The sequence below is a fragment of the Sphaeramia orbicularis genome, chromosome 8 (genome assembly GCF_902148855.1).
Source record: "Sphaeramia orbicularis chromosome 8, fSphaOr1.1, whole genome shotgun sequence".
Classification (NCBI taxonomy): Eukaryota; Metazoa; Chordata; class Actinopteri; order Kurtiformes; family Apogonidae; genus Sphaeramia; species Sphaeramia orbicularis.
This window is the reverse complement of record NC_043964.1, coordinates 25,632,058-25,644,469: the sequence shown is the minus strand read 5'-3', so window position 1 is coordinate 25,644,469 and position 12,412 is coordinate 25,632,058. Positions and strand designations below refer to the sequence as shown.

General features: G+C 37.4%; 1 protein-coding gene across 1 annotated transcript; it reads left to right on the top strand.

Moving 5' to 3' along the window:
- The first annotated feature begins 1,362 nt into the window (after positions 1-1,362).
- Positions 1,363-10,819, top strand: cbx2 (chromobox homolog 2 (Drosophila Pc class)). The gene is made up of 5 exons (XM_030140916.1): positions 1,363-1,481; positions 1,580-1,623; positions 6,572-6,637; positions 6,707-6,776; positions 6,861-10,819. Exons 1-5 carry the CDS (start codon positions 1,410-1,412, stop codon positions 8,118-8,120), a joined length of 1,512 nt encoding a protein of 503 aa, XP_029996776.1. The 5' UTR covers positions 1,363-1,409; the 3' UTR covers positions 8,121-10,819.
- The last annotated feature ends 1,593 nt before the right edge of the window (positions 10,820-12,412 follow it).

The following is a 12,412-nucleotide window of genomic DNA, read 5'->3' as shown; positions in this document are numbered from 1 at the left end:
TTTCATGGTCATCAGATATGACCCATTTGGACGTTCAGAGGCTCCATAGTGAACGTGGAAACACCGTCATCTTCTACAACATTGATTCATCAGTAAAACCCATGGAGTTGGATCAATGACAGTGAATGGACACACTTGATTTATGTTCAGTTAATAATAAATTTAAATGAAAAAAAAAAAAAATCACTTTTTTGGCAGTTTTTTCTGTTTTTGATAGAAATACCCTCAACCTTAAGCTGAGCTTTTCTGAACATCTACCTGATTAGTAAATTAAATATAGGAAAATACCTGATTTATACTGATAAAATATGAAATGTAGAAGATTATATTAGAAACAAATGGTGATCAATCACTTACAAAATGTTAACTATAGAGAAAATTTCATTTAGGAACTGACATTAAAGTAGCACTAGGTCGTTATGGGTTAAATTAATACTTTAAAATAGTGGTGCATGTGCTTTGGTGTATCCTAGTGGTGATATGTGGTTACAGTGCAGCTGAAAACTGTCTTGCATACTGCGCCCCACCCCAAAAATAATTTCACCAGCCACCACTGAAACCAAGTTTGGTCGTTTGAGTTAAATCCAAGTGTTTTGCTTAAATGCGTTTTACTGTTTTAACCCTTTCATGCATGAATTATGAGAACCTTAGTCAAGATATTTTTCCTGAGTGTTTTTATTCCTCTTTAGGCATGAAAAAATAACACTGTGATTTTTTTGTTTTTTTAAGGAGTTACAAATATGTCCACTCAGCTGGACACCATGCATTTAAGTTTTGAAGCAAAGAAACATGTATTTAAAATGCAATATCGGAAAGTGATATGGAAAACTATGCAATAAAAACATTTTTAATGTTGCTAAACAGATGTTTTCTCACATTTTAACATACCCTAATACTAATCATTATTCACTTCATGGAGATAACATAAAACATGCCTTCTTGCTTAAAAAACAAACAAAAAAAACCCTGTTCATTACAGTCTAATAACAACTAGCAATCGATTTAAACTCAAACATGTTTGTGCAGATCAGGTTTATTAAGACCAGCAAAGTTCCATTAATGGAATGAATGTCAGTGTATGAGATGATGCGTAAGTGTCCTCTGTGTTGGCTGATATGGAACTAAAACAACAAAACCCATGAATATACAAGAGAACAGCTGGAGAAGAACTGTCCACTGTAGTGACCACTATGCATGAAAGGGTTAATAAGATTACAAGACTTGTGTTATCATATGTGAATGTTAAATGTAAGCCTGCGTTTTCCAGTTGACCGGTTCCGTTGTCTTCTACAGACTCTTATTCTGAAGGTTCCAGTGCGTTTCCGCCGCGGTGTGCGCTCTGCCGCGCGGACCTGGCGCACTTTGTCGTCTTTTGATAGAGGCTCGTCTCGGGGTGGAACGAAGCAGACATGGAGGAGCTGAGCGCCGTGGGAGAGCAGGTCTTCGATGCCGAGTGCATTCTCAACAAACGGCTCCGGAAGGTGAGCTCTAACCCGGTCCAAACCTGGTTCCGTGCGCGCGTCCGTGTCCGATCCACGCCGTGTGCCAACGTTTTGTCCCTCTGCTGCTTGTCTTTCAGGGGAAGTTGGAGTTTCTGGTGAAGTGGAGGGGATGGTCTTCCAAGTAAGTCCGAGTGGTGCAACAATGAACAACAACAACAACAACATCGCGCCGCTTGTTGCGTCTTTTTTCCGAACGTGCCTTTTACGCGTTCCTACAACGCATCGAACACGCAACAACGACGCCTCTTGTTTTTCCTGCGGGTTATTTCAACACAACCAGAGCTTCTTTTGTTCGGTTCACCTCAGATTCTGGACGTTACCTTCGGTCCAAACGAACATTTACAGCCTCTCTCACTTTTCCACGTCCTGCTTCATCTGTGTTCACAACCACTTTCACTTCATTTGACTTTTTTCACTTTTCCAGCTGCATTAATCCGCATTTCTGCACCATTTCACTCTTATTCCGGACTTGTATCTACATAATCTTTTGCTGTGTTTTCCAGACTCTTCTAAAAGTGCAGGATCTGTGTTTTATTTGCGGTATTATTATTTTACTTCTTTCCTTTTCGTCTCTGGTCTCCTGCTCTGTCTGTTCAGTCCACATTGTTGTTGTAATCCTCCATCAATGCACACTGTTGCTCCAGCTCCAGGGCTCTGGGCCGGACCCCCGGCCTTTGTGTGGGTAAAGGGTGGGGGTTGATTATTTGGCTGGTGGCTGTTGATCAGAGTGGGCCATTCATCAACAAGTAATGAAGAGGAAGGTCATTATGCATGCGTGGAATTCACATCACCTCCAGGAGAAACTGAGATAGTTAAAGAAATCATCCCATCAGACAGTGAATGAGTCTGGAGGAGTTTGGAAATACTCACATCTGCAGCTGAAACCTCACCAAAGTACAAGGAAAGTCGGTCAAATTCTCTTCATAGTGTTAACTGAGCAGTAAAAGATCAAAATCAGAGAAGAACCATTATTAATCCCAAAGAAAACCCTCCTATTGAATAAAATAAGCAGTTGTAACTCAGTAAATAAATATATAAATGGATGAATAGGGTGAAAAATAAATAAAAAAAAAAAATAGAAGAAGAGTAGCACTAAAAATTGCATAAAGTTGAAGAAATATTAAGTCTTACTGCACATAATGATAAGTAAAGAGGCTTAAAACCCACTTGATGTTTAGATAAACATTTAATATAACAGCACTTATAACTAATAATAAGTGTTTTAGTTGAAAATACAAACAAAACAATGGTGCTTTTTGTTCAGTAGTCCTAGATTAAATGATTAAAATTGTAAAATCTGTAAATTAAGTGAATGTTAGTGAAGAATATCACTACAAATAGTAGTGTTGCACATAATGATGATAAATAATTATAAATGTTCAATCCTAATTTATATCTGGTTTAAAGGCTGATTTTTGGTTTTGAGTAAGAATTGCAAAATGTACTTTATGTTCACACAAACACTTAATATAAGAGCGTTATTAACAGTTATAATGATAAACTGTTTAGTATATGGACAAGTTTAACACTGGAACATTTTAAGTGTTTAAGTAAAAATGGGAGCAAAATGATGATGTTATCCTTCCATAGTCGTAGCTTAAGTAGATGTTTGTGGAAAAATAAAAATGTCAAAAGATCCTATCATTGTTTAATTATTAAGAAATAAGATGAGACTCGTGTGTCATTTGACTGTTAACTGGATAAAAAGTGAGTTAACTGAGATAAAGTAAAATGAAAAACAGATGTGGAATATCACTAAAAACAACACACTTGTAGATAATGATAAAAAAACTGATGTCTAATCATCTCTTTCAGAGTTCTATTCGTAGTTTTTAACATTTTGTTTATGATAAGATGAACATTGAATATACATGAGTGAAACTGAGTAAAAGAACACTGTAAAGAATAAGAGAAACAATAAACACTATAAAGAGTAAAACAACAAACACTGTAAAGAGCTAAAGTAAAACAACAAACACTGTAAAAAGTAAAACACACGCTAAAAAGTAAAACAACAAACACTGTAAAAACTTACATGACAAACAGCATAGAGTAAAAGTAAAACACTTAAAAGTAAAACTAAAATGACAATGAGTATAAAGAGTAAAAGTAAAACACGTAAAAGTAAAATGACACAGATTTTTTTTTAGCTGAAAATGTGAACAAAATGAATGCCAAAGATAAAAGAGTTTATTGTGCTAATGCTTATGATTTTATCGTTCATCACTGTTCAACATGTTATTCAAATACAAGTTAGGTAGTTTTATCAGGAAAATGTTAGTTTTTTGTGTTTATGACAGTGATTAATAACTAAGTAATAAATGGATGAATTAGAAATCATAGAGGAGAAAATGTCCAATACCATTAAAAACATGTTAAAGTACTTAATATATATACCTAATATTTATACTGATCGATAACTACCACGATTAATGTCAAATCATGTCATCTCTTGTCTTTATGTAGGAAACATCCAAAACTATTATAACAGTTGAGAGTTTGTTTAGTATCTGAATATGTACAAGTACAATTAGTAAAAATAAATCCTGGAACGTTTAATAGTGTTTTAAATGAAAATGGAGCAAAATAAACTCTTGAGGCATAAAAAAAAGTTCATTGTGACTATAATAATAATGGTTATATTGTTCATCATGTCACTTAAGAATAAGCTAAAGTAGTTCTGTCAGTGTTTTAGTTTATACTATGAAAATATAACCATTGACAAATGTTTGACTATATAATAATAGAGATAAATTAAGTATTAGAAAGAAGAAAAAAATGTTTAATATCTGAATATGCAGCAAAAAAAAGAAAACACTGAAAAGTTTAGTATTTCAGTCGACAGTGTAAATGTAATAAACCCTATAGATGATTAAAAGCACTGATAATTATTTCGATAAATCAGGATTTTTCTTACGGTTCTAATCCTGAGGTGGAAACTTTAACGTCTGCAGATTGAGTTCAACTTTGCGGACGATGTTTACTCATTATATGTGTGAGCTGAAGTAGATAATGGTAATAATTTGACTTTTCCAGCCACAAAACTCAATAATTCTGGACCGTTTTACACTGATGTTTGACTTAAAGCTACTTTATTTGTCGGTCATCTGTTTAAGGCTGAGGTCATTGACAGACTCAGGTGTTAAAATCACATTCTATAAAAGGGGTGTCAAACATACGGCCCATGTGCCAAAACCAGCCCACCAGAGGGTCCAATCCAGCCAATGGGATGAATTTATGAAATGCAACAATTATACAGAGGACACTGACAATCAGGGACATTTAAAATCATTTTAGCTCAGGTTCCACATACAGACCAATAAAATACTATTATAATAACCCAAAAATAATGCCAAATACAAAATTTTGTCAAAAAAAGTAAAATTACATGAAAATGTTTACATTTACAAACTATTCTTTCATAAAAAAATATGTACAACCTGAAATGGCTTAAGAAAAAGTAGTGTAATTTTACCAATATTCTGCTTGTTACTAAATGTTTTGTGTAATGTTATGTAAATGATAATCTGAGGCAGAATAATTAAAATTACACTTATTTTTCTTCAGAAAGTTCAGGTTGTTTATGCTATTCACATTTTTTAAAGGATAGTTTGTAGATGTAAACCTTTTCATCACATAATTTTTACTTTTTTCACTCTAAAATATAGAGAAAAGCTCAGAGTTGTCATTATTTATAGATGACTAGGTTATTATTATACTGGTTCAGCTGTAGGTGGTATGTTCTATAAGATCTGAGATGTAGTGGAATAGAACGATGAAGCAGGATCAGAGTGAATAAGTGCTTCCATTTCCAAGCATTACGTCTCAAATGAAGCTCTCAAAGATGAAAAAAAGTCACCCCAGATTTTTCTCAAAATGTACCTCTGTCGCCTACACTACTGCCGTGCTCTTCAGTTGACTTCTATCAGCGTTTTCATGACCTAAATATGCTCTTCCTTCTCAGTTTGACGGCAGTCGTGGTTTTCATCACAGGAGTTGAACTGTGAAACGTTGCCTGTAGTTTTTCACTGAAACGACCCAACTGACAGATTCCACACATAGTTTTAGAGAAAAGCCTCGAAGAACGGGAAAGAATCTGAGAAAACATCTGAGAAATGTCCACAGACTGACCAGAGTTTAAAGAGCCACTTTCACTTTTTCATCTTCACATTTTTTTCTTCATTATATTGTTTGTTTTTATCACATTTTTGTGCACAGGAAGAAAAATTTAAGAAAAAGTTTTTCATTTTCTTTTTCTTCTTCACATTCATTTCATTTTTAGATCAAAATATCTGATTTTTTACTTTATCCTGATGTAATAACTGACTCCTAAAGACCAGATTTTAACACAATTGTTGCATAAATTCTCAGATTTATGTCACATTTACGTGAAGACACTCAAGATACTCATTAAAATATGAGGTTTGTTGTTATGCAGCTAAAAACAATACATTTCTGCTCAGTTTCTGATCCATGATTACAAACCTTAGAACACCGACGAATAGTTTTATGCAATATGAAAGTATTAGAGACTGAATTAACTTATGTTTATGTGAATGGTTGTGGAAATTGTATTACTGTTCCTTGAAAAGTCATGGGATATAAATGAATGGGATATAGTGTATCAAGATGTAAAAAACAGAAAGGTATAAAATGTCATTTATTGCCATGTTGTGGCCATTTTAACCCTTTATAATCATCCATTCTTTACTGTGGGTTTATTCTGATCATGCTGTGATAATGAAGGTAATTTAATAGAGTTTTCTTGACGTTTTACATCTAAAATGTTTGTAGAAGCTTCAATCCTTTACATTTGATTGATTTAATTTTCATTCCTGTTATAAATCCAGTAGAGACATATTTAAGTGTGAACGACAGGACTAATAGTGTTGATTTTTGGAATTACAAACTTCTATGAACCTCAACAATCTGATCGTTCATGTAGATTTACACGGTCATGTGGGATTGGATGTGATGTTCTTTTCCTAAATGACGGAAACTCAGGCCTTCGTCTTTATTTTCGTCCAATATTTTCTCGTAAAAACCTTTATCATGTCCATTTGTTTCAGACATAACAGCTGGGAACCTCAGGAAAACATCCTCGACCCACGACTTCTGGCTGCTTTCAACAAGAAGTGAGTGTTTTGACTTGTAAACCTGTGTTTATCAGTAGACGAACAGTAACTCATCTATGTGTTTTACAGGGAGCAGGAAAAGGAGCTGCTGATGCGTAAACGTGGGAAAAGACCACGAGGACGACCACGGAAAATCATCGTAAGTCGGAAGCGCACAGAAAACCCACAAATATCGACTTTCCGAGGCTTTAAAACTGATATTATTCACCGTTTATTCTTTTAGGAAAATGTTCCTGAGGCACCAAAGTCCAGCAGCTCGTCCTCTGGGTCGTCGTCTTCATCCTCAGACTCTTCATCCTCCTGCTCTTCATCTTCGTCCTCCTCAGAAGACGACGATGACGACACCCACACCAAACCAGCCAACCCAAGCGTCAGAACCCGAGACCTTCACCCCGTTCCCCAGAAGAAGGCGCAGATCGTCGTGGCCAAACAGGAACCTCCGAAGAAACGAGGCCGGAAGCCGTTGCCACCAGAGGTCAAGGAGTTCCAGCAGAATAAAGGCACTCGCAAGATCCTGAAGACAGCGAAGGAAGCGAATCTACCAGGGGCCATCAAGAAGCCAGTCCACCCTGCCAGCTTCACCTTCATGGGGTTCCATCGGGGCTCAGTGGGTGGGCAGAACCGAAGCCCGCTTGCCCAGGGCGGGGCCGTGAAGAGTGCCATGAGCTCCGTCGGATCTGGGAAGTCGGCACAGCCCACCTCTGCCCCCCTTTCTGTGAACAAATCCAACCAAAGCAGGAACGTTGCTGAGGGAAAACTGTCCATCTCCAGCATGAGCGGTGGGGCAGGTCTGGATCTGAAAGGGGCTGCTGGGAAATCCAAAGGGGTGGCGGCGTTAAACCTGAACACGTCTAAACACCCCATTCAAGGAACCACCCAGCACACACTGAGTAACCCCAATGGACCGAAGAAACCCCCAGGCCATGTGGCGGCACTGCAGCGGATACCCAACGCCAAAGCGTCAATACCCGCCAAGAACGCTGCCTCCAGTCCAGGTCCGGGCTCAGGTCTTCAGCCGCTCAACCTCCAGAACAAGGCGACTCGGGGCGGTGACGGCACCATCGCAACGCCAGGCCTCCGAAACCCACCGAACCCAGCACGTAAAACCACACAAAACCAGGAGTACAACCAGGGGGGGCTGCAGAGGAAGACCCAGTCCGGAGCCGAGAAGGTCAAGGAGGCGGAGATCCAGACTTCCAGAGGCCAAGGCCGGCTGGAGAAGAGCGGCGTACATAAACAGGCCTCTGACACCTCCAAAGATGCCAAGAAAGCCAAAATGAACGACATGAGCACGGGTGAAGACGAGAGCAGCTCAGACTCTGACCAAGACTATGGTGGTCCGACAGTCCAGAACCAGGATTGGAAGCCCACGCGAAGTCTGATCGAACACGTCTTCGTCACAGACGTCACTGCCAACCTGGTGACGGTCACAGTGAAGGAGTCGCCGACGAGCGTGGGCTTCTTCAGCATCCGCAACTACTGACAGAAGGACTAATGGAACCTAGACTAGATGGACGACATGTAGGATGGAAATGAAGACCTGCTCTTCATCTTCTTTAGTCAGAGTCTCTTTAGGTTAAAGGCGAATGAAACACACGACGGACTTTTATTGTGATTATTTATTTGCTCGTGTCTACAGAAGGATCTTCAGTCCTGATGTTCGGATGTGAGGCTGCGTTTTAACACAACAGGAACATGTGGTGATTGTATGTTTCTGCAAATAATGAAAAATCTGAATAATTATGAACCAAAATACGTAATAGAGTAACATTTCTACAGTTTTGGAAATGACACAAATTTAGTTTTTGCACGATTTGCTTCTACATTTTTTCCCACCTTAATCAAAGAACTGAAGACTTTTATTGTCAAAGAATCATTTTGTGTCACGACTTTAGTTTTGAGTTTTTTGAGTCGATGTCTTTGTTCTTGTTTTCATCCTGGTAACGAATATGTTTTTTCCCATGTTTGCCAGCTCTAACTTTTTTCCACCAAAACCAGAAAACATGGGGGAAAATTCAGTCTCTATTATTTTTACAATCGTTTTCAGATTGTTTACAAGAACTGAAGACAAAACTTGATCCAAAAATTCTCTAAAACTAAGACTACATCTAAATACGACTGGAAAAAACACAGTTAAAGTTAATATATTACAAGAAACAAACAGGTTGCACTTGAGCCAAGATCATGATTTTGCTTGTTTTTTGCTGATTTTCAGAAATCTAAACCATGATTAATATTACATTATGTTACTGACACTAGGCTGAGTTGCACCCAAATCATTTAATAAATTCGTTGAGTGTCAAAATAAGTGACTTTTCCTGGATCTAATAGTTAGAAACATTATCTGTTCCATTTTTTCCAAACTTGACACAGCTACGACTGTAATAATTATGTAAAATGTTTTTTACTGAAAACTGTAAAATTTTCCTCCCACGAAACCTGACGTAAATTCATGTGATTTTGTTTTTTTCGTGTGAATTCGCATCCACTTCCTGATTCCCAGAAGATTACATGGAGGTGTTTATTTTGCAGAAACATACTTTTTTACTTGTGCTCATGTTCCTTTTAGTTTTATGATCATGGTTCGATTGATATCGCTGTTTCCAAACCATCCCGACCTTTGGTGACCTTCTGTGACCTCCAGTGACCTGTCTGTACACCAGGTTGGTGGGTCCATGTAGACATGAGCAGTTTCTTCTTCTTCAGTGTTGTGAATTATATCGAACCGTAGCGTAGAATGGAGTCCGTTAGCGGCGTTTGTTTTAATACCAGACTTTAGCTACCTCTACCTCTGTTTTACTCAGCGTTAGCTGTTTGTTCATTTCTATGGAGACTCGAGTCTCCATCGCTGTTCACAGACGTTTTATATGAAGCTTCAAACATTAAAGACCAGATCAGCTTTATTCTGATGGAAAGACGTGGACCAAACTTGGATCGCGGTCCAGGGTTCTGCAGGACCAGGGTTGTGCTGGTCCTTGGTTCAGGTTTATCAGAACAGGTTCCTCCTTCTTCTACTCAGTCTACTTCCTCTTCTAGTCCTCCTACTTCTATGGTCTGATCTGCTTCCTCCTTTACATCAGCTCTCTTCTACTCCTCCTCCCTCTTCTTCTTCTACCTCAAACCCCTCTCCTTGTGATCCTCCCTGTTCTCCCCTCTCCTTTTTCTACTCCTCCTGAGATCTGAGCTACTTCATCCTTTGCAACAATTCTCTTCTTGTACTCCTCCTAATCCTCCATCTCCTTCTACTTCTCCCTGTTCCTGTCCGTTTAATCTTCCCCTTCTTTCGTCTTCTGTACTCCATTTTCTCTCGTTCTTTGGATTCCTCTACTGCTAGTCTTTCTCCACCTTCTCCCTCTACTACTGCTTCTACCTCTTCTCCTTCTTTAATTCCTTCTTGTCCTCTTTGTTCCTCTACAACTCTTTCTCCTCCTCCTTATACTCTTTCTCATCCTTCCTCTTCTCCTCCCCCTCCTCCTCCTCAGGGTAGGTTAATGGTAGACTCCTCAAACACCTCAGTGTAAACTCAGCAGGAACATCAACGTGAACCAAGCTCAGATTATCAGTAAAACTCTGAAAAAGCGGCTCCTGAACCTCCAGGTTTCTGCAGCTGCAGGCGTCTGGTTTCACTGAAGAGGAAGGAGGGCGCAGGGGAAAAAAAAAAGGGGGGGGGTCTTTATCTGATGTAACAGAACAGAAACCACAACAATGTTCAGCAACAAAGCACTTGGACTGAACTCCTCTGTCTGAGCCTGTGCCTTTTCTCTGCCTCAGAGACTGAAACACAAAGACATTCAACCCCAAAGATGATACAAGACCCGTCCCTGGCTCCGCCCCCCTGACACACCCACATCGGACCACTTCCACTTTCATTTCAGGGCTCGTTTTTCCAACAAGAAACAGAAAACCGTGAGGTCAGACTGATTTAACGTTTGCATTCATTCGTTCATGTCGTGTTTTCGACAGTCAATCACCAGCGCAAAAAGACATTTTAAAACACATTGTTCATATGAGAATATTTTTATAATACGTACTTTTGTCGATGTAAAGAAAGAGGTTATGTGTTCAGTTTTAGCTCTACTAACCATCTCAGTGGACGTCTGTTCTCTTTATCTTCTATTTATTTCAGTAAAGTCTTTGTTTGTACCGTTTCTTGGAATAACAAATAAATGGCACAAACCTGAACCTGAGTTTTTATTTTGACTCTAATGTCGTCATATGAAGCTGTTTTGTCTCAAAATGACAAAGATCTGGGTGAAAAATGTGACTCAACTAATTTCTTCACGTTTACAGACTAAATCTGTGAGTTGAATAAGTAGTTCATTTATTAATTAAATGAAAATGATTAAATGTGTTTGTTTTAATTTAATCACAGGATGAAAAATAAATCTGACAAATGGAGAATAAAGTCGTTAAATGTCATGAAAGTTTCTTTTGTGATGTGTGGATGTGTTTGCAAAATATTAAGACTATTCTCATATTTAGCTTTTTTTTCTTACTGTTATTGTTTCATTTTACTTTCTTTTTTCCATCTTTTTCCCAAAAATGTTAGTTTTTTTTCCCCAAAATTATATATATATACAGGATTATTCAAAAAGAATGAACTGATTTCATTGCGAAATATTTTAACAAGGAAAAGCAATAGAAAACTCCAGCCAAGTCGCAAGTATTCTACTCACAATCAACTTTTATTTTCTGTCTTACAAGGGTTCAGTGAGGCCACCACCTGCAGCACGGACATCATCAATGAGATAAGAGAATTCCTCCCAGACGTGTATCAGCATATCACAATCCACTGAGTTGATCGCTTTTGTTATTTGATGTTTAAGGTCATCAAGGTTAGTGGGTAGCAGTGGTCTTTTACGTATACTCACAAGAAAAAAATCACACACGGTGAGGTCTGGGGATCTCGCAGGCCAAGCACAAAGGGCAAGGTCTTGGGCCTCCTTCAGACCATTCCATCCATCGCTGGGGCACTTCTTCCATTTAAAAAGGCTCAAACTTAGAAAACTCCTGTTTCAAATGGTCACTGACTCATTCCATGATAATACTTGAGAACTGAAGCAATGCATCATGAAATCGGTTCATTCTTTTTCAATAACCTTGTATATAAAATATTTAGATTTTTCTTGAAATATCAATTTACTGCCATAATATTTTAATGTTAGCCTCATTTTTTTTTTCTTGAATTATCATATTTGCCTTTTTCTCACAATGTAATTCTTTCATAGGATTATGTCTTTTTTAATTTACGTTTGTATTTTTTTCCCCTTCAATATCAGTATTCTTTTCAAAATACATAACTTTTCCTTAAAATATTACTTTACTGTTATATTTTCATTTTATTCTCATAATACTTTCTGTTTTATGTCAAATATTATGATTTTACTTGATTAATATTAGGACTTTTTATTATTAAATACTCAACTCCCTCATAATAGACCCCCCCCCCCAAAAAAAAATAAATACTGGTTTCATTCTGTTATATATTGCTTTTTTCTTTACTTATGACATTTTCTAGAAATACGACTTTATTCGTCATAGTTTCATATTTTTCCTGAAATACTGTTTTCTTAAAATATCTTATAATATTTTCATTTTATTCTACAGTTTTGCATTTTATTTGAAATATTATGATTTTATTTGCGTAGTAATAGGACAAATTCTTATGAAATACTCTCAACTTTCATAATAACCCCCCCCCCAAAAAAAAAGTTCTATTCTTGTTATATTTAGCTTTTTTCTTTCATTATAATATTTTGTAGAAATATGGCTTTA